The 22,455-nt window shown below is 43.9% G+C and overlaps 1 protein-coding gene across 1 annotated transcript in view; it reads right to left on the bottom strand.

The window, feature by feature from the left end:
- SLIT1 (slit guidance ligand 1) overlaps nucleotides 1-22,455 on the bottom strand; it is a 580,546-nt gene that overhangs the window by 205,322 nt on the left and 352,769 nt on the right. Inside the window, exons 6-9 of the mRNA XM_029610174.1 lie at nucleotides 19,629-19,700; nucleotides 19,206-19,277; nucleotides 18,544-18,707; nucleotides 7,315-7,462 (exon numbers count right to left, since the gene is read on the bottom strand). Of these exons, the coding sequence (XP_029466034.1) occupies nucleotides 7,315-7,462; nucleotides 18,544-18,707; nucleotides 19,206-19,277; nucleotides 19,629-19,700 (456 nt within the window). The remainder of the gene's footprint in view (nucleotides 1-7,314; nucleotides 7,463-18,543; nucleotides 18,708-19,205; nucleotides 19,278-19,628; nucleotides 19,701-22,455) is intronic.

The following is a 22,455-nucleotide window of genomic DNA, read 5'->3' as shown; positions in this document are numbered from 1 at the left end:
AACCACTAGAGTAGATGGGCCAAATGTTCTTTATCTATTGTCATATTCTATATTTCTATGTAAATTCACTTCTGGGTGTCTCAGTAAGTCACATTAGAGTTACAATAATATCATGTTTACAGCATCTAGTAGCAAACTTCATGGACTGTGCTGTATTTTAACAAGAGGTAATTATAATTTTAATAAATCATTGTCAATAATTACCCATCTTTGTACTCAAGGTTGGGTACAAACCTAAAATCATAGCACAAGACATGCACTATAAAACAGGACATATATAACGATCCTAACGAACAGCAAACAGGATACCCATAATGAATATGCATGAGAGAGCACTGCATGCATTGCCTCCATTGTACGCAAATATATTTCATGCATATTGAATGTGGATAACCTGAAAACTAGACCTAAGTGAGGCTCTTGAAGACCAGAGCTGGCTACCCCCGATACAGTATATGACTCTTTTCAGCCTGTGTACCACACTAATGTGTAAGCCATGTATGCATTTTGCTGTGAGTAATATGGCAGATCCTTTTTTTTTTTTCCTAGTTTCCGAGTGTGGAAGGGGTTTGTCCTGAGTTGCACTTATTAATAAGACTGACACCATCGGGATTTTCTTTCCCCATCAGGCATGGAGCCATCTTCATGCTGTTCTATGTGCATGTTTATAACTATTAGGTACAGAACACCATACTGAGGGAGGAATTGGGTGCTGTAAACTGAAGGGTTTCTCACTGCTGCTTTTGTGGCAGTGGCCTTGTCTCACTGCACATAAGGAAGAAGTCATTGTGGATGCTGTCAGTGATGCTGGAATGGGTCAGGTTGGGGGGGGAGGTGGGGAGCACAGAGGATTATTGCCACTTCTTCCCTTCCCTCCAAATTTTAAACAAAACCAGTTTGGATAGATGAAGTACACAACATTTCCAAAGGTATGCTTTACACCGAGTACAAATTTCCAAAATGTGTGCATGTACGAGACATGGGGAGGCTGTATTTGTGTACATAAGGGAGCATTAAACTTTGTCGTGTATGTGTGTGTGTGAGAGAAAGAGGTAGATTTTGTATGTGTGTGTATTTGAGAGAGAAATTTAATTTGTGTGCATTGCTAAAAGATTCTGTTTTTTGTGGGTGGGCGGGTGTCAGAAAGGAAGCGTGTGTGTGTGTGTGTAAGAGAGATGAAGGCAGGTGTATGTCTGACAGAAAGTGTGTCTGTTTATGTGTGTGTGTGTGTGTGTGTAAGAGAGATGAAGGCAGGTGTACATTTGAGAATTATCTGCTAAAAAGCTTGTAACAGTTCCATTTGTCATTCCTTCTGCAGGAAGGCTGCTCATAGTCACTCCACTCATCACATCTCCCAGTAGAAATGGTACAGAAACACACTTTCTGATGCAGTTCATAATTACAACATAGTAAATAGTGGCAGATAAAGACCAATTAGTCCATCCAGTCTGCCCAAAATGAGATTCTTCCTCTCTGGTACTCTACCACCTTTTATAGACGAGCACACAAATTCCCACTGGCCAAGCCAACACCACCCTCCACAACTGTCTCGGGCATGTCCCCATTCCTTCATTTCTTCCAGCAGATTAGTGCCAGGGATGGCTCTCCTGGAGCTCACTGTTACTCCTAGCACTGACTCTCTGGGAGCTCATAATTATGCCGTCAGCATTATCGTCCAGTTGAATTTAGTGCTGGGAATGGTGCAGCAGTGCTGGCACTAGGGGAGTTCAGTTACTCCGGTCACCCGGCGGAATTCTGTCCTGGGAATGGTTCAGAAGCTCTGGCTCTGGAAGAGCTCTGCTAATCCACCAGCAGAGCAGCATTGCTTGTAGCCTCTTGTTAGCATTCAGCTCAGCCAAGTTCAATCTTTTTATAAGGCTTTTGCTGGTAACTGGATTTCCCTAAGAAGATTATCTGCATTTACATTTTGTTAACAATGAGATAAGTCACCCCGTGATAATACCGGACCTGGCTCATGAAATCTGCAAGAGAGAGATGGAAAAAGAGCCTTGTTTGCAAGTGCCTCATCTATACAGACTACTGGCACTTTTACCAGTCAGAAGACGATCACCCCCTCAGAGAACCCCTCCGGGGAACAAAGATCTACGCCTTGGGATATGCCGGATACCCGCGACCCGAATTGGCAACTGTCGGAAACAAGATGCTGAGACTGATGGACCTTGATCGGAGCCAGTATGGCACATCTTATGTCCTTATACTTTTATGGGCTCCTTTGGCAAAGATTTGTTAAAAACCCATGTGAATGTGTTAATTATTAATTTCTTACAAGAATTAGGAAGATAGAAGTTCCACCCAGAACTAAACGAGCCTACGCTCTGGGAGAGAGGTACCCGCATATCCACGGTCTGTGCAGATACATGAATCCGGGAAAAAAAAAAAAAAAAGACCATCCAAAAAAAAAAAAAAAAAGTCCTCATGTTTCCCCTCCCCCACATGTTCATAAAATTCGGTGTGGACGGGACAACGTGGGCTAAAAACAGAGAACAAGAGAAAGAGAAGAGCGTATGTAAGTGACTGACCAGCAGCTCCAGAATCACTTGGAGTTAAGACTTCATCAATTGCATGTAAGAAAACGTCAGGGAAGCTTCCAGTTGGGAAAAAAAAATCATTTGGACCTACTTGGCACCGTGCTTCAGGTGCGGCAGCACAGGTTCCACAGTCTGCTTTGCTTTCAGCTTCCTTGCCAACTGCGGCCCTGCCTGAGCAGAGCTGGAGCAGCTCAGCAGTAACAATCGGCTGCCGTAACGCTAAAGGAAGGTTTACGTCTGGAGGAAGGAGGGGCAGGCTCGGGCACTTCTTACTGCTGTTTACCTGCTTATAAAGGTTTGAAAATTCTTACTGAGGGCGGCTTTCCCCTCGTTAATTGAGTGTCCGAAAACCGTCCCTCCCTCAATGTGGCTAAAAGTGCGCCCGTTCTTCTGTAACTCCCAGACCGTTACCCGCATTGAGAGGAGGGCGGTTCTAGGGCACGGGGGGGGGGGGGGGGGGGGGGGGGTGTTTAGGTCGAGGGAGGACATTTTCAAATTTACGTGCGTATTTTCTCAAGAATGATTCTACCCTCGGGGAAAGCAGGTGCAAACGTGCCGCGCGAACTTTGTGCCCCGCATCAGGGTTCAAGTGGAAGGACCACGTGTGCGTTCGCTTTGAGAACCGGTGAAAAGCCCGCTTGTCACAAAGTATCCGTGGCCTTCGTCCCAGCGCTGACAGTTTGAAAATTGACTCTGCTCTCTTCCCCACCCCATAAATAATCTTGGGAAATGCTGCTTCGTGGACAGCAGACGTGTTTCCCGCATTACAAAAACACTCATCACGGGGGCGAAAGTATTATTCTCAGTTACAGGGCAGCTCAGATGCTCGGGATCATCGTGCACGACCAGGATGGTGGCAGGGGAGAGGGGAATGAGAAGGGAGACGCCTGCTCATCCAGCCTGCCTACACTGCACTATTATTAGCCTCTCGCTCTCAGGCCCAGTAAAATTCAGTTCATACTGACACAGCAAGGTGGTGAGAGTGCATCCGACTAACCAAAGTCTGTCCCAGGGCTGGATAGCAAGGTGGAAGGCGCGGTATCTTAGGGTAAATCAATAGCTTTGGAACATATCTAATTTGCATAGATTTAGGATGGCTTCGTGTTTTTGATGCTGTTGTTTTTCTGATGCAGGCATGCATAAAACGTAATGGGTTTTTAATATCCAAATCCACGAGCTCTCGGAGAGAATTAGATGTGAAAGATGGGGTGGCAGTTTTCGTATCCCCTGTTAAACCTATTCCTGGAGGTTAAGGTCAATGCTTTCCATTGGTAAGATCTGAGAGCGCATGACCCATCTCAAAGGCTCACCAGTGGATATGCCGGGGTCACTATCTCAGCACGGAGAGCAGCGTCTGTGGCTTTGGCATTCCCATTCACAACCCTCTCTGCATGTAGGTTTTCACAATGAATGTATTGGCTCCCGCTCCCCGGGTTTGGTTCTGAATTTGAAATGGCAATATTTTGCATAAAAATGTTGTCACAAAAGTCGTCCCTGTAGCTTCCCCACTCTCTAGCAGCATTTTGCAAGAAACATCAAACCTTCTACCCCCAGAGAACTGTACAGATATAATCTACAGGGGCACAACTTGACCCAAGCCAATGCCAAGATCATACTAAAGGGTTGGCATGTATAATCTCTTTCTTCCTATTCCCAGCCATACAATGTTGGAAAACTGTAACGCCCTCTAAGAGTTTGGTCAAGTTGTACCCCAACACTCTTTCTTCCGTCCATTCACTCCAATCTGTGAGCTTTACATCTTCATGCTCAGATATGTCTTTGCACACGTACTAACTTGACATTTGACAGAGGCAAAGGGGTGCTTGAGGCTGGCTGTGCCATTTTGGAAATATTGGCGGCCCCAGAGCATAGGGGGTGTTGAGGTCTTCTGCACTAGAACACAAAGGCATTGAAGTAAGTGCTCTGGGATATCGAGGTGAGGGGATTAGGGGATCACAAGGGAGCTGGTGGGGTAGGGGATGGAGGGGGCTAAAAGTGAGTGCAGCATTTTTTTTTTAACCAAGGAGAGGGGGTTCAAATAGGATGGGGCTAAATTCATGGCTTTATTTTTAATTTAAAAATTTGGCCACCTAGAGGATGGGAGAGGAGTCCTCAATAGACACCCAATAATTTTTACACTCCGCCGGGGGGAAGGCCCCATTAAGGCCTAATCCTGGGAGTATCGGGATGTGTGCAATAGTCCCGATGCTCCTGGCGGAAGTTAGCTACATCATTTGAGATGTAGCTAACTTTCGCTCAAATAACATGACTTGTGAATTTAAGGATAGCCATGTTACTAGATTTCTATATGTCTTGACCTGATTTGGATATATTATCCTACATCTGCATGCAAATCAGGTAATTTAAATACAGCATTGCACTGGATTTTTCAGAGGGAAGATAGCATGCGGTATTTCAAATACCTTGCATTATCTATTTATTAAAGCATTCACTGCGTAGTAAAGTCTTCTTAGTAAAAGACGCCTCTATATCTGTATACACACGTGATCTCCAATGTGAAAGAGACTGCAAGGTAGCATACATAAGTAGGAGTGCTGGAGTACTTGTGTGTGAGTGTGAGTTTGCATTAGTGAGCTGCGAGCATGCATGAGGAAGTGAACGTGATATTTCTGTGTGGGCATGTTCATTAGGGACAAAGAGACCATTTGGAAAGCCATTTACCTTGGTAAGTAGCAATTTGCATGTAAAAACTGGCCTGTCTGAAAAGTGCTCTCCCTCAACATGGCTCATAGTTCATTATGATGCAAATTTCCGCGGCAAGTTTCAATGCAAAAGTATATGTGTACTTTCTCTTCGAACTCTTGTGCAAAATCTTTGCGTAAAAAGTGCATAAACTTGCACATACTTCGAATGGGTACAGGTGATTTCACAGACCTCAGCTTGCTCTCTGTGAAAAGACTCTGAAAGATGTCTTGACTTCTTATGATGACTTACTGTTTCAGAACCTCCCTTTGTCCTGAGGCTTCATTCATAAGCCAAGGATCTGCTACAGATACTGAATGGACCACGTTACTCTGGATAACCTGCCTGCTCCTGTTTCACTTGGTCCTTTCTCCTCTACCTCCAGAATATGGCTCACAAATAATATTAAAGCTCAATGATACCAAAACTGAGATCAGAAGGTTGGGAAAGGCACGTCCTCAAAATTTGGACTATGTATAAATGATCAATCTCAGGTACAAATGGCAAAGCAGGTGAGAGACCTGGTGGTCATTATGGATGAAAACTTATCTATGGTGCCTCAGACTCATGTTGTCTGCAAGATCCTGTTTTAATCATCTCAATTTGCTTCAACAAGTGTGTCCATTTTTTGATAAAGCCTCTTTAATAAAAGCTGCTAGATCACTAATCACTAGCATCAATGCCTTTAATGGGTTTTTAATTGGTCTACCACAGAAAAATGTTCACTGTCTACAGTGGGTACAAAATTCAGCTGCCCATATTATAATAGAGGACAATTCTAGGGACAGTGAGAGTCCTTTATACTGGTTACCAATTACAGCTTGTATTTCTTTTTAAATACTTTGTTTAGTCTTAGGTAGGGTCACTTTTGAAGGGGTAGATTTTGCAAGATGAATGGCTAAGTAAGTTAGCTGGATAAGACTTATCTGACTAACTTATAAGTTATATTTAGAGATTGGCTTATGCTGCGGAATATCACCAAATAAATCGCTAGTTAGCTGCATAAGTCTTATCCAGCTAAATTTAAATCTGCTATTGAGCAGGTCTGACTTATCTGGTTAACTGAAACAGATAAGTCTGAATATCAGCACTAACCGTCTAAGTTAACCAGATAAGTAACTCCTTCCCGAAACAGCCATTTTCCCACCTACCACTTAGTCAGTTAAGTAGTTATCCATCTACATACTTATCTGAATAAGTGGAGGCCGCTAAATGCGGCCAGATATTTAGCTGCTGCTTAGACACATAAGTCCTTATTTGACTAAGTGGTGCTGAATACTGACCACAAAGCTTTTTATGTGGGTAAAAAATGATTTACTAGCGGGAAAGGCCCTGATGAAAATTATCCAACAGCCCCCACTCACAGCACAGAAAGTCCTGCAGATCCGGGTGCCGGACCAGGAGCCACAGTTTGATTAGTTGTCAGCTCACCACGTGACTTCTGCAGTCAGTGGCAGGGACTCTTTCAGGAAGGGGATGAAGCAAACATGCAATGGGGCTGAATGGACATAGTGATGGTAGGGAGCTCACTACAGCATCTCCCTCTTCTGAGCTGTTTCACACACAGAGGCCCATGTACTAAACTGCAGCCAAATTTGCAATGACTGCTTTGTGTGCTAAAATTGCTAACAGTGCACATTAAATTGGATAATGCATACTATTTGCCCTTTTAGTGTGCAAAATTTAACTATTTTCTCTGCAAATAGCTATTTTTAAAGCATAGTTTTACGCTTTGAAAATTTCATGCCAATTCGCTGTTAATGGGCAACTGCAATGCGTAATTAGGCAAAGTAGCTCATTAACTATGAATGCACAGGAAAACTATGCATGAAAAACCCTTTACAAATCCAGTTTTGCAAAAACTTTAACTACAGCTCATAGAAGAGTAATTAAGGTGTTGGCGAAAAAGTCGGCAGAAAAACTATGCGCGTTATTTTGCTACTAGGCTTATTGCACAGACAAAATAGGATGCACTAATTAGTAAAGTGCATGTAAGATTCAGGGCACTTCAGTACACTGGCCTCAATCAAAACCTTGAGTTGCCGTGAGCTTTGGTACTTACATCTCAGTCATAGTCTCTGGAAGATTGGCTGGGATGGCCGTCAGTCCTTTGCCTCGGCAGTCCACGATGCCATTACTGCAGGTGCACATGGCAGGGCAGGAGCCAGTGGAGAGGCTGCAGAGCTGGGTATTAGCAGAATCCGTCTGGCCTATGAAAAACAGCAAAGTGAAACAGGTAAGAAAAGATGTCAGAAGTGCTGTGGAATTACCGCTCTCCTATTCCTGAACTACAGGGATATGGTCTCAGAACTACCACTGGGGACTTCATCTCTCATAGCCTTCCTGAGGCTATCCACGGGTGGTTTCAAAGAATGATTTTTTTTTTCTTTTTTAAATGATGCTAGTCAATTTCTCAGTCTTATGGAGAGAAAATGAGATGCATGGATTTGGCAAGGGAAAGGTGAAAATTAGGATAGGATTCAATTGTTAAAGTGACTTCAGCAAAGACTTGCTCTCATATGTGCTGCATCTGGGAAGAAGAAACACATCTGTTCACACTGGCCAAAAATCCCCACAATTTCTTTTTGGTTGAGTGGACCTCTGCCATGACCCATGCCCATCACTGGCAGTTAGCTCTTTACACGGTTTTATTGGATGTACTTGTACAAAAATCTGCCTTCCGTAATTCCCCCACCATCTTGCATTCCTGCTCTGCCATGTTGAATTCAATAAATTGGGAACCCCTTTCGGGACAAAAGAGATCCCTGAATGACTTCAAGATAAAAGTGTATTTCACTATTCAGTAGCACAGTGCAGGCTTTATTCAAAAAAGAGCTTCTTCTTTCTGTGCCATAGGAACAAAAATCGTTATTGAATTAGACCCTAGGACAGGGGTGGGCAGTTCCGGTCCTCGAGGGCCACAAACCAGTCTGGTTTTCAGGATATCCCTAATGAATATGCATGAGAGAGATTTGCATGCACTCTGCCTCAGTTGTATGCAAATCTATGTCATGCATATTCATTAGGATATCCTAAAACCTCGACAGGTTTGTGGCCCTCGAGGACTGGAATTGCCCACCCCTGCCCTAGGAGGTCAATATGGAAGAGATCTAGCCATGTTGGTAAGGGCATAGCCAGCTAGATTAAACTCTTTCAAAACTGACTGGACTAACCAACCAAATATAGCTCCTCAATTTCACTAGGTTCCTAAATTTGCATAGTCAAATTCTGGGTGGGCTTGGGGCAATGTTAGGTTGAGGGAGAAAGTAAGGGGGCTAATACTGATTTCCATCACTAACTGCCTATCTGATCAAATCTAAGCATTGCAATCATAGGCCTAAATTTTGCAGGCTAGATCCTGCCTCCTTTACACTAATTTTAAAAAGCTGTGCAGGGGGATCATAAGAACATAAGAACTTGCCATACTAGGTCAGACCGAGAGTCCATCAAGCGCAGTATTCTGTTTCCAACAATGGCCAATCTAGGTCACAAGCACCTGGCAAGATCCCAAACAATAAATAGATCCCACGCTGCTATTGCACAGTGATTAGTAGCTATTTCTTAAGTCTACTTGGTTTATAGCAGTTTATTGACTTCACCTCTGGGAATTTGTCCCAAAATTTTTTAAACTCAGCTATGCTAACTGCCTTAACCACATTCTCCAGTAATGAATTCCAGAGCTTGTGAACTGAGTGAAAAAGAATTTCCTCTAATTTGTTTTGAATGTGCTACTTACTTCATGGAGTGCCCCTAGTCTGTATTTTTTGAAAGAGTAAATAACTGATTTATATTTAACTGTTCTATTCTATTCCTGATTTTATAGACCTCTATCAGATCCCCTCCTCAGACATCTCTTCTGCAAGCTGAACAGACCCAACCTCTTTAGCCTTTCCTCATAAGAAAGCCATTCTATCCCCTTTATCATTTTAGTTGCCCTTCTCTGTACTTTTTCCAATGAAATTATATCTTTTTTTCAGATGTGGTAACCAGAACTGCACATATTACTCTCACCATGGAGTGATACAGAGGTATTATGTCATTTGCTGTTTTATTTTCTATACCTGTCCTAATAATTCCTAACATTGTTTGTTTTTTTTACCGCTACCACACATTGAGCCGACGATTTCAAAGTATTGTCCACTGCCATGCCTAGATCTCTTTCCTGGGTGATAACTCCTAGTATGGAACCTAACACCATGTAACATCAGTGTGGGTTATTTTTTCCCATTTGCACCACTTTGCACTTGTCCACATTAATTTTCATCTGCCATTTAAATGCCCAGTCTTCCAGTCTTGCAAGATACTTCTGCAATTCTTCACAATCCATTTGTGATTTAACAATTTGGAATAATTGTGTATTATCTGCAAATTCGATCGCTTCACTCATTGTTACCATTTCCAGATCATTTATAAATATTAAAAAGTACTGGTCCCAGTACGCCATTATTTACCCTTCTCCACTGAGAAAATTGACCATTTGGTCCTCCTCTCTGCTTCCTATCTTTTAACCAGTTTGCAGTGCACAATAGGACATTTCCTCCTGTCCTGTGACTTTTTCGGGAGTCTCTCAATTTCCTCCTTCAGGATCCCCTTCCTTCCCAAAGGACTTAAAAATGATTTTTTTGGGAAGGGGGAGGGGGAGGGAAACCACCCCACAATCTTGCAGTTCCCTCTACTGCCTCTCAGATTCACCGCTTACATCTCTTAAATGGCAAAAAAAAAAGGCTCAGCGCTGGGTGCCCCCATCCAAGCGTGCAGGATGACGCCCTCTACCCTCCTGTTAGCTTGGTGTGCAACTCTGCTCTGGCAATGACATTAGTAGCGTGCACGAAGCTTTTTAAGTTGTGTGGGAGGCTGTGAACCCTCTGCACAACCTTTTAGCACTGGCAAGAGAGAGGAAGAATCCTGCGGGGGCTCGATGGCCATGACATTGCATTTGAAGCGTGAGATCACACGGATCTTGACTTGCCCGGTTAGCACTCATTTTCAGAGTTTGTAAAGCTAACTGGTCAACTTTTGACTGGCTAGCTGGATATTCAACATTACTGTGAACCAGATACCAAAAAGCCAGATAAAGTTACGTGGCTACTTTTAGCTGCACTACGGCCATGTATGTTGTCCTACTTAAAGCTGCAGTTTTAGGAAACATGATTTAGAGATAATACAGTGGTTTAAACTGAATCATTATGATATCTTTTTTTTTTTTGTTCTGATTTTTATTTAATTTCTGAAGACAAATTAATTTTAAAGTCTTGGAAGGTTTGGCTTCCTTAGCTATTCCCGCCGCTACAAATCTAATTAAATTAGGGCACTGCTGTACTGCTCATTATGAGAGAACCCTTGGTGAGCATCACGCTGACATCCACGAAGCACGAGTACAGCACACACAGCCAAAGAGCTAACCTAGGGAAGGAAATTTCTTTAAAGTATACAGGAGGCACGGCTTTTTATGCCAAAATGTTATGAACATGATAAATAAAATGTATTTGGAAATAAAGAAAAGAGAACTAAAAATGAGACCAAAAGAGGAGGAAGGAAAGAAAGAAAGATGCTAATTTGAAGAATTTCTCAATTACCACTTACATAAATTTAATTAAGATGAGCTACTATAATTTTTTATGTCCCTGCAGTTCCTTCATGCTCATTTCGGCCTCCACTTCAATTGGAACCGGCCTCCATTGGGCTATGCCACTCCATTGAGCTATGCCACTCCAGTCCTAGAATGCCACAAACAGGTTGGGTTTTTCAGTATATCCACAATGAATATGCATAAGGTATATTTACATACTGCCTCCACTGTATGCAAATATATAACCGTAATGAATGTGCATGAAAGAGATTTGCATACAATGCAGGCAGTGCATGCAAATCTCTTGCATGCATATTCATTATGGATATCCTGAGGACTGGAGTTGCCTTACCTCTCTCTGCTCTATTGCATTTCCTAATATAAACCCCTCTTCAATTTACAGCCAGATTTATGGGGCCACAAAGTCCCCAGGGCTAATCTCAATGTCCCAGACCTCTCACTCTTCTCAAATCTTGCACAGTTAGCCACTGAGGTGCTGGGGTTCAACTGGTAGAGAGGAGGACAAGCCTCCGGGACCGTAGGTGCAATCTGGGTGGGTATTAGTTCACAGTCTCAGATACAATCAGTCTCTCTATAGCACTCACTTCTGAATATCCCAACAATAGTGTCCTCACTGTCCTCCAAAGGCAGAAAAGAGCAGGCAAGAGACTTGTAGTGGTGTTTAACAAAACATTTACTGTAACTTAATAAATAGAACCCAAGCCAAAATACCAAAAAATCGTAAGAATACAAAGAAGGAAGAAAACTCCTAGTGCTACAATATCTTTTTCCATTTCTAGTCTCTGAGTAATGAGAAAGTAGGAAAAATCTCTTCTCCAAAGTACATAAGAACATAAGACGTTGCCATACTGGGTCAGACCAAAGGTCCATCAAGCCCAGGATCCTGTTTCCAGCAGTGGCCAGTCCAAATCACAAGTACCTGGCAAGATCCCAAAGGGATAGTTAGATTCCATGCTGCTTATCCCAGGGATAAGAAGTGGATTGCTGCAACTCCACCTTAATAATGGTTTATGGATTTTTCCTCCAGGAAGTTGTCCAAACCTTTTCTAAATGCAGTTACAATAACAGCCTTCACCACATTTTCTGGCAACGAATTCCAGAGCTTACAGTAATTATGAATTGAGTAAAAAAATATTTTCTCTTATTACTTTTAAGTGTATTACCTAGTAACTTTATTGTGTGTCCTTGAAAGAGTAAACAACTTGGGGTAGATTTTATAAATGTACGCACGGGCGTACTTTTGTTCGTGCACTAGGTGTGAACAAAAGTACGCTGGATTTTTATAAGATACGCGCGTAGCCGCGCGTATCCTATAAAATCCGGGGTCGGCGCGCGCAAGGGGGTGCACATTTGTGCAACCTGCGCGCGCCGAGCCCAGCGCGCGCTGCCTGTTCCCTCCGAGGCCGCTCTGAAATCGGAGCGGCCTCGGAGGGAACTTTCCTTCCGCCTCCCCTCACCTTCCCCTCCCTTCCCCTACCTAACCCACCCCCCCGGCCCTATCTAAACCCCCCCTACTTTGTCGGCAGATTTACGCCTGCGGAAAGCAAAGCAGGCGTAAATCTGCGTGCGCCAGCGGGCTGCTTTCGCGCCATCACCCGACCCGGGGGCTGGTCCGGAGGCCTCGACCACACCCCTGGGCCGGCGCCACGCCCCCGGGCCCGCCCCCAAAATGCCACGTCACTCGCGGCACGCCCCGACACGCCCCCGGCACGCCCCCGGACTTACGTGCGTCCCGGGGCTTGTGCGTGCCGCCGAGCCTATGCAAAATAGGCTCGGCGCGCGCAGGGGGGGGTTTGGGGTAGGTTTTCGGGGGGTACGTGCGTACCCCTTTGAAAATCTACCCCCTTATTAATATTTACTTGTTTCATTCCACTCATTATTTTATAGATCTCTATCAAATTTCTGCTCAGCCATCTCTTCTCCAAGCTGAAGAGTCCTAAGGTAAATAAGAGGTAGTAGTGGAAAACAACTCTTCTGTCCAATCTTTTCCCAAAACCTAATTCTCAAACTTGGCAACCATGGTCCCCACTGTTTACTGAATGGAGGGCACCCTGGCTGACTCTACTTTAACTGATTCCAGATCATAGAAGCCCAGTCCTTTCCCCTTCAGGCAGGGGGTAACACCCCTTCTAAACAACCAACTCTTTTAAAGGTCATAAAACCCTCTTCTTCTCTTCTCCTCGCAACTGGACAGCCCCTCTTCTAGGTCTGTGAAGGCAACGAGACAGCAGGGCAAATTCATTCCCCTTTGGTTCAGGTGTAATGGGCTGAATTTGGGGATCCAGAAAAAAAATCACTCTTCTCCTTTGCAAAAAGCAAACTACATCTAACCACACCTTGCTCATGCTCAACCCAGAATATATGCAGAGACTGACCTGGGCGGAGAAAAATCCTACATCTTAGAAACGCAAAACCCCCTCTCTATAACAGGGGAAAGCAAAGCAGCAAGGGAGTGATGCACTCCTTACACTAAGAAAAGCAGAGCGATAAGTCCCTACATGCAGTGGGATAAAAGCAGGACTGGATGCACTTATCCTAAAAAAAAAAAGGAGCCAGCTGGCAACCCCAGCCTCTTCCCCGCTTTAATCTGCTCTGTAAAATATCTGTCATGTTATAAGCAGATAGTTTGTCAACAAAATGGGCTTTTGATCTTTTAAGATGAACTTGTAGGATCATAGATTTGGGAGGCAGATAGGAGCTCTTCTCCCCCCTCCGCAGCACGATGCTTTCTGTGGGCTCCCACGCTTGGCACAGAGTAAACCATCTCATGTGAAAAGGGCTAACGCTGCCAGCGCCTGGGAGGCCAAGAGTCTATCGAACTAGGGCTGGGACTAATCCGAAGGGTTTATCAACAAGGCTGTGTTTCCCTGTTAGCCTGGCACTAACAAACTCCCAAGTCCTGGGAACTGAGCATTGGACGTGCACTGCTTGCCACGGGAGAGAAAAGGGCCAATTTACATAGCTCTTCTAAAACCCTCACCCTGTGATGGGAGTCTCGGCTGCCATGAGCGCACCTCTTCACCTAACGACGTCTGGGCAGTGGAAGGAGAGGGTCAGAGAAAGCCGAAGCATTCAAGATTCTGGGGGCCAGTGAAGACCAGATTTATCTTCCTGCCCTGCAGCATTTGAGACACGAAGGGCTTCCTAAAACGAATGCAGGTAAGAACTGCCAGGTCGGCATTCCAGGGTACAACAACAACAGAGCATGGCAACCATGATCTGCTGGAGGTAAGGGCCGTGGCAGTAAGTTAGGAAAGACGAGTACAGGAGAGATAGGACAGGTACTATAAGTTACCACCCATATAATACACCATAGGAAATGGAGACAAGCATAGGCACATCCTACATAAGGCAGGACAGCTACCTCTCATGTAATAGATAAATAGGTAGAGCATAGGCTAAAGCAAGAAAGGCACCTTCTACCCCCATCACCTGCTTGGCATGTGATGGATTATCCTGCTTCCAGCTGCCACCGTCTGTGCATGTGAAAACACCACAATCAGATAACAGCATGGTCCGAGTAATAGAACAAGCACGGTGTACGCAGCAGAGGCACTACCTCATCCCTCCAAGACTTCTGATTTCAGTCCTCTGCCCCTACCAATGTGTCTGAGATATTAGGCACCCAGGCGAGATAGAAAGATTATGGGCATTAATACCTAAGAAGACATGCTAATTTGCACAAGCGCTAGGATGTTAAGAGACATTTCAGTTTGGCGGACTAAAAGCACCAGCTAGATGGAGATGCTTATTATGCAGAGCATACACAAGCTTTTATCTACATCCCTGAGAAAATAGCCTGTAATCTAGAAATGTTATTTTCTTTACAAGAGGGGGGTAGGCCTGGAAGTTTCCTACTGCTTCTCTGGGCTTCCAGGAGCCACACTAACGTCCTCTGTAGCCCACCTACGTGTGCACCACAAGACTGACCATTAGGTGCTGCTGTTGTACAGTAACTCTTCCAAGCTCACCTTCCACCACTGCCTTCAGAGCAGTGGGTTATCAACCCAGTCTTCGAGACAGACAGACGGGTCTTCAGGATATCCACAATGAATATGCATGAGACAGATTTGCATGCAGTGCCTCCAGTGTATTGGTGATGGAGATATCAGACCATGATCCTCCCACACAGGATTTCATTGCAATCCTCACCTGAAACTTTCTGGAGAATTCTGTTTGCTTAAACAGTGCGTGACACAAATTTACTGTGTCCCATGCTGGTAAAAATGAAGGCATTTCCCCCGGTGTCCTCCACATCCAGATTCCGGATCCCACGCTTTGGAAGCACTGACACTGAATGAGACATCGCTGCTACGTTGCAGGACTCCCGCGGTGCCATTCCCACAGCAGTGCCAAACAAAAAATCCTGTGGTGTAAACTCTGCTTCTGTAGTGATCCCACAGTGCAAATTCAGCCGTGGTCATTAAAATGAAACCCCTGGGAACTTTGCACATAGTGGATCAGATGGCCCGGCAGCTCAGATGGCGCCGCAGGATTTTTTTGAGTTACAGTGGCAGGGTTAGTGTGAGGAAGCTTTTTTTTTTTTTTTAAATCACATTCGTCTCCTTCCTGGCATTGGTTTAAGGTTCTCAGTGCTAGGCTATCCATTGTTCTAAGGTTGCTAATCTCTGCGCGGGGATTCAGCTTCCTTTTTTTCGCTGTTGGCCCATCTTCTGAATGTGCACTGAGCCAACATAAAAAGACTAATCTGAAGCTGTTACAGTGCATGAGCTTTGGCACCATAGAAGTGCCTTTCTTCAGATATGAGGGGACTGATGTGATCGTGAAATGCTCAATCACTGCCACAGCTCTGGATTTTTCTCTCACTGGTGCAATGAAAGACATCACAATCTACAAAAAAAGCCAGTTTCTTCCATGGACCAGCATGGCTACAAGAACTCTGTATTTGTTTTCCCATAATATCCACAACCTTGTTCTGTGTCAGATGCTGCTGGAAATCCAGCGTGGAATGATTTGAGAGCCTCTTCAGATACACAGTACTACTCCTAGGTTAGGAAATATCATTTCTTTATTCTCTTCCCAATAGAGGTGATGGTTACAAAAACAGTACCCGAATTCAAGAACGCATGGAATAAACATAGGGGCTCTCTCAGGGAGCGATGGGAATTATAAGGCTAAATTAATTGGGCAGATGGGCAGACTGGATGGGCCATACGGCCTTTTTCTGCCATCATGTTTCTCTGTTTCTTCACCCTTTAAGACGACATGGTCTCTAATTGCTCTTTTCCTTTTTCATCGAAGTTCAACTCCTGTGCTTCATTAATGCTTCCTTCTCGCAGCCCTTTTCCACGGTAGTAATAGAATTAATATTTCAGCATTATTGACTCTGTGTGCGTGCGCGCGTTTGCTTCAGCCCAGTTGGAGGGCTGACCTATGATTCCTTTTCCCAGCACCGGCTGGTAGAGCGAGTGCTAAGGAGCACTTCATTAGAAGGGGGCAGGCATGTTTTGGATCAATGACACGGCAGCAGAGGGCCTTCCCATGTCCTTACCGAGACCACACTTTGGGGGCAATGCCACTGTTCAGCCCACACCAGCTTTGTGCACCATCCCTAAACTGAGGGCTCTGCTCCCTTCAGCAGAAAGCATTTGAAGTTGGACAAGGTTTCTTCCTTACTGCGCCAGTCTTATTGATGTAAGCCAGGATGGGCTTTGGAAGGGCTTTTCTGTTTATTTAAGTTTTATTGATTTTCACTGTAAGTTACTCAACAACACTTTTGCCACTGGAGTACCATGCCCTTCCTAACTAAATTCATTATAAAGTGTAAATAATCTGAAGGACACTTCAGGATCATTCTCTCCTTCCATGTTGTTTTTGTTCCCACAGGTTTGGAGGGTGCCTACCCTCCCAGCTCTTTCAGGAAGCAGTTCACATGGTTCAAATTCTCCAGATGGCCACAGTCGCTGGCGAAAGACAACGGCTTACTCATTTTGTCACATGCATATTCCCGGCTGACCAAAAAGTTGATCTGGGAATATTACCACTCTGTATTCTCTCTCTCTTCATCTCCAACTTCCATACCATGCATCAGACCATCTTACTAAGGTTTACTGGAACTCCACTATCTCCCTTTCCAGTTCTGTTCCTTGCAGGTTTACACATGTAAGTGGTTGAATTCTCTTGTAGCAGGCCTCAATGGAAGGAAGTCTGGGGCAGAAACCCTTGCACCACTCTCCACAGATGAAAAGGTGTTTTCTCTCTATGATATCTCCTCCTTTTGGCCAGGCAATGGAACAATAACATAGGGCCAAAACAGAACAGAAGTGGAAATGGCATTCATAGTTTCAGACATAGCTGATGTTTCCCCAGGATCCAAAATGGTGGCCATCTTTGAAAACACTTCTCCATTTTGTTTGAAATTGTGAGTGCTGTTTCTGCTTTCTTTTAAAATTTTAAACAGCCATTGCATGCTGGGACTGGGTGTTGCACTGGATCTGATGTTAAAATAACTAAACGTTTTCTTAGGATTAGATGCAGACATATTGAGGGCAATTTCCAAAATTGTTCCCCTCACAGTAGCTAAAAGTATGTGTAGACTTCCACAATGTACACACAGGCCCAGATTTCTAATTAGGCAAAGTAGCCACGTGCTTCAGGGCACCAGTCTCGTAGGGGTGCTGAGCAGAAGCGATATTGGGGACTCCTGCCAAATCTCTGCTGTGGCCAAGCCACAATTCACTTCGACTTCCCCTTGCTGGTTGCTGCAGCCTCTCATGGTCACCTCTACCAACTCGTGATGCTGTCACTGCAGTCAAGGCCACTGTCTCTGCAAGATGCAGCCAACTCTGCCGATTCTCCACTACTGTCTGAGGGTGACAGTGACCCAGGGCCTCTTCTTAAAGAGGCCACTCATCACCAAACAGTAATAATATACTATATTAAAGATAACAGCAACAGTCTGGAATATAATAGCAACAATATATTGAATAAAATAAAATGGAAGCTTTAACTTTCTTGATGACCAAAGGAAAGCTTTAGTTAACTTCTGTACTTTGATGGGTCTCGCCCAGGCCTCCAACCAGAAGTTTTGAAGGGAACTTCCTCACTTTCCACCTAGGGGCATGAGAGTTGTGAATCTGGCCCCACGCACATACTTTTAGCTACATTAAAAATAGGTGTTCCTGGCAGGAGGAGGGAAAGGGGGTTTAGGTCACAGGGAGGAAAAGCGCATATGTAGATTTGATTTTCAAATATTCACCTGCTGCTTTTGTTGTTTTACCCCTGATTGGCTGCCTGTAGAAACAGCAAACGCAAAGTACATTCACTATTGGTGTGTGCACGTTCTTACGGTTAATTTTGAAAAGGGAAACTATCCAGGTAGTTTTCCTTTGAAAATTGACTACAAGGTACCTGTGTACAAATGTGTCCTGTGTACTTTGCAACTGGGCAGCCTTTTCAAAATTTCCCAATCAGGTTTAAGACAAGATAGCAGAATGCCATTGCCTCTGAAGCTTGTGTCCAAAGTCACTCTTGACCACCCATTGGACGTTGTCTGTAGATTGACACCTTCCTTTACTCCCCTACTCGGCTTCTATAGTGCTCCGAGCCTTGAAGCAGATGCTAGTTTGGGTTGCAACAGACTCTGTCCCATTGAGGAAAAAGAAAGAAATGAAGGGGAAAGGGTTGGTATCAGTTCCCCCCAACCCACTGACAAGAACAATGATGGGGAAAGGATCTCACCTGAACAGCTAAACTCATTCTTCTGAATCTCTGCCACATTGATGCCACGCAACTGGTGTGGCCCGGCGCACTGTGTGAAAAGGCCAATGGTTGGCCGCTGGCGAAGCCATTGAGAGAGCCAGGACAGGTGACAATCGCAGAACAGATGGTTGGAATGCAAACGGCTGGAAGGAACAAAACAAGTCACTGTTTCATGAGAGGTTCACTCAAAGTGTTAAATTCCCAGTTCTGCTACTCGCCATTCATTCTGTTTACTGGATTGCCCCATTCTAGGATACAATGTTTACATTTTAAGAAGAGCTGATTTTTACCATGTAGATGATTTTTCAGTCACTGGATGGAATTGAAAGGAAGTCTTACAGTATGTAATACCAGAGAGTTTGATCATGAAAAAAATACAGTTTTACATATAGAGGACCTAATTTACGAATGTTGTTTGCCCCATGTTGTACCTACAGGAAAAGCCCCATGGCATGTCCTATACAATGTTATTTGAAAAGAAGGCTGAATGATTCCTTTAAAGACTTGTCACAGGTTTGTGGCTCAGGTCCTCAAGGCTGAACAGGGCAGAGGGCATGTTTTGCATCAGTCTGATGAACCTGTAAAATCCTAGGCTCATCCCATCCATTACAGATGAAAGCAGATAGGACTGAGTTACTCACAAAGTGCGGAGCTTGGGCATGTGGTTGAAGCTGGAGACGGGGACCGTGGTAATATTGTTGTTGTTGAGAGTTCTGTAAGAAAGAAATCACGAAGCAGCATGACTGCGAATACATTAGAGACATTATTCCCTCTTCCTACAATTCTAACATCTTACAGAGCTGAATTTTGCAAAGATCACCTTCCAAGAATGCTCAAAAAGAAGAGCTTCAGGTTTAGCAACTGGCTCTTTTGTTTTTGTTTTTTTTTAGTACAGACCAATCCCGTTCAGGTTTAACCCCATTACATACATATTTCCCAAGAAAAGTGGAACTACATAAATTTGTGCATATAATGGGATGTAACCAGAAATGGATCATTCTGACTTAAAACAATGGAACCAAGTGGGAACCCTAATCGTGATGGTGACATTAGATGATACTTACAGCACCTCCAGTCCTCTAAGAGCACGAAAGGCCCCATCTTCAATACAGCTGATCTGATTCTTGTCCAATTGCCTGTTACAAAAAAAAATAGAGACAAGAAAAATACAAGTGGTCGATAAATCAAACAATATATTTTTTTTATTTCTGTAAACTTCATACAGATAACCATATAGTACATATACATATATATATATATACATATATATAATTAAAACATAAATCTCCTCATATATGTTATAGAAGAATTGCAATGCTTTCTTCATCATAGAATGAATACAAGAATTGTTAACTTTTCAAAATATAAAAATTGACTAAATGGAAATAATGAATGGAACTTGCGATATCACACATTTACACGTGTTATTTCCCAGTCCCTAGTAATGATAAACAGAATTCACTCTGAGGAAAAGGGGCAGACTGACTACCAGTGGTATACTGCAGGGATCGGCCTTTGGTCCAGTTTTCTTCACCATTTTCATCAGTTATATTGAGGAAGGGCTACTAGCAAAGATCTGCTTTTTGCAGATGATACCAAAATCTGAAACAGAGTAGACCTATTGAAAAGTGTGGAAAGCATGCGGAGGGATTTAGTGAAGCTTGAGGAATGGTCTATAGATTGGCAGCCAAAATTAAATGCTAAAAAAATTGCAGGCTTATGCATTTGGGTTACAAAAACCCAAGGGAACATTACAGTATAGGGAGTGAAGTTCAGCAGGATCTGGGGGTGATCATATCTGATGATCTTAAGGTGGCCAAACAGGTAGACAAAGCAATGGCTAAACCAAAAGGATGCTTGGGTATACAGGCAGAGGAATAGCCAGCAGGAAAATGGAGGTGATAATGCCTCTTTATAAGTCTCTGGTGAGACTTTATTTGGATTACTGTAGACAGTTCTGGAGACCACACAGGAAAAGGGTATAAACCGAATAAAGTCACTCTAGAGGACAGCTACTACAGTGGTCAATGGTCTTTAGCATAAAGCATTAGGGATGTGAATCGTTTTTGAACGATTAAAATTATCGTCAGATAATTTTAAAATCGTCCAAAATCGTTAGAGTGCACGATACAATACAAATGCCCCCGATTTATCGTCAGGGGCATTTGTATTGTATCGTTAAATAGGGCGCGGGAAAACCGGCACACCAAAAAAACCCTAAAACCCACCCCGAACCTTTAAAACAAATCCCCCACCCTCCCGAACCCCCCAAAATGTTTTAAATTACCTGGGGTCCAGTGGGGGGGTCTCGGCGCGATCTCCCTCTCTCTGGCAAAGGTAGCGCTGGCGCCATTTTGAAGATTGGCAATACGGCCCGCGTGCAGGAGGTCGCTCCCGGACCCCCGCTGGACTTTTGGCAAGTCTTGTGGTGGTCAGGAGGCCCCCCAAGCTGGCCAAAACTCCCTGGGGGGGAGGTCCAGCGGGGGTCCGGGGGTGATCTCCTGCACGCGTGACGTCGGGAGCCAGGAACCAAAATGGCGCCGGCGCTACCTTTGCCCTGTCACATGATAAAGGCAAAGGGCCACCGGCGCCATTTCTCTTAACGCAGTCGTGGCCAGAGAGAGGGAGATCACGCCGGGACCTCCCCACTGGACCCCAGGTAATTTAAAACATTTTTGGGGGGTTCAGGAGGGTGGGGGATTTGTTTTAAAGGTTCGGGGTGGGTTTTAGGGTTTTTTTGGTGTGCCGGTTTTCCCGCCCTCCCCCGATTTACGATTTTTAACGATTTTTAAAAAAAACAAAACACGACGATCAGATTTCCCTCCCCCCCAGCCAAAATCGATCGTTAAGACGATCGATCACACAATTCACACCCCTATAAAGCATACGGGGACAAACTTAAAGATCTAAACATGTATACCCTGAAAGAAAGAAGAGAAATGGGAGATATGATAGAAATGGAGGGGGCCTTCTTTTAATAAATGGAGGCTCAAGAACAAGGTATCGGAGGATGAAAGTGAAAGATGGTAGACTCAGGAATAAGCTACAGAAATATTTCTTTAAGAAGGGGTGGTAGATGCATGGAACAGATTCTCTGTGGAGGTGATGGAGATGAGGACTGCAAGAGAATTCAAGCACATATGGGAGAAGCACAGAGGATCTCTGAGTGATAGGAAGGGGCTACAGAGCTAAGCAGAAGATGTGGATGGGCAGACTGGATGGCCCTTATGCTCTTTAACTGCTGGCATGATCTATGTTTCTATATATTTTCTAAGGATATTTTTGATGATAAATTGGTAGTGTATTTTTTATAAATGTAGTTCTTTTTTATGTATTTTTAAAATTTTAAAATTTTTGTATTTCTACATGATGAATAAAGAATTGCAATTCTCCTATAATGTATATGATGAGATTTATATTTTCATTTGAAATAATATATAATTCTTTGGTTATTTGTATTTAGTTTACTGCAGTAAGAAAATATATTGCTTGACTTGTTAACCAACTACTTTTACGTTCTCCCAGTGGCACATGTAACTAGATCTTTTTGTGCCTGGGGCAAATTTTGTGAATGGCACCCCCATGCCAGCATTTCACATCTGTGCCTTCCATTACTGTACGCTGCCATCTTGACTGAGGTTCATGCGAGAGTTCTGTTTTATGACTGTAATCAAGGACTAATTAACGTCTGCCAACTCTAGTGCTATCACTTATGAAAAACGAACACAAATAAATGCCTTCCTAGATTTCATCAGCTGGATAGCTGGAGCTCGGCACCTCATTCTGCACCCCGTTTCTGGGCTGCACCTGGGGCAGCTGCCCTGCTCATTCTGCCCCAGTTATGCCACTGCTCTCTGTTTATGTTGTTGACCACAGATAAGAACACGAGCT

Source organism: Rhinatrema bivittatum, chromosome 7 (assembly GCF_901001135.1).
Source record: "Rhinatrema bivittatum chromosome 7, aRhiBiv1.1, whole genome shotgun sequence".
NCBI classification, from domain to species: Eukaryota; Metazoa; Chordata; class Amphibia; order Gymnophiona; family Rhinatrematidae; genus Rhinatrema; species Rhinatrema bivittatum.
The sequence above is the reverse complement of the archived record's forward strand: the minus strand, read 5'-3'. Positions and strand labels throughout refer to the sequence as shown.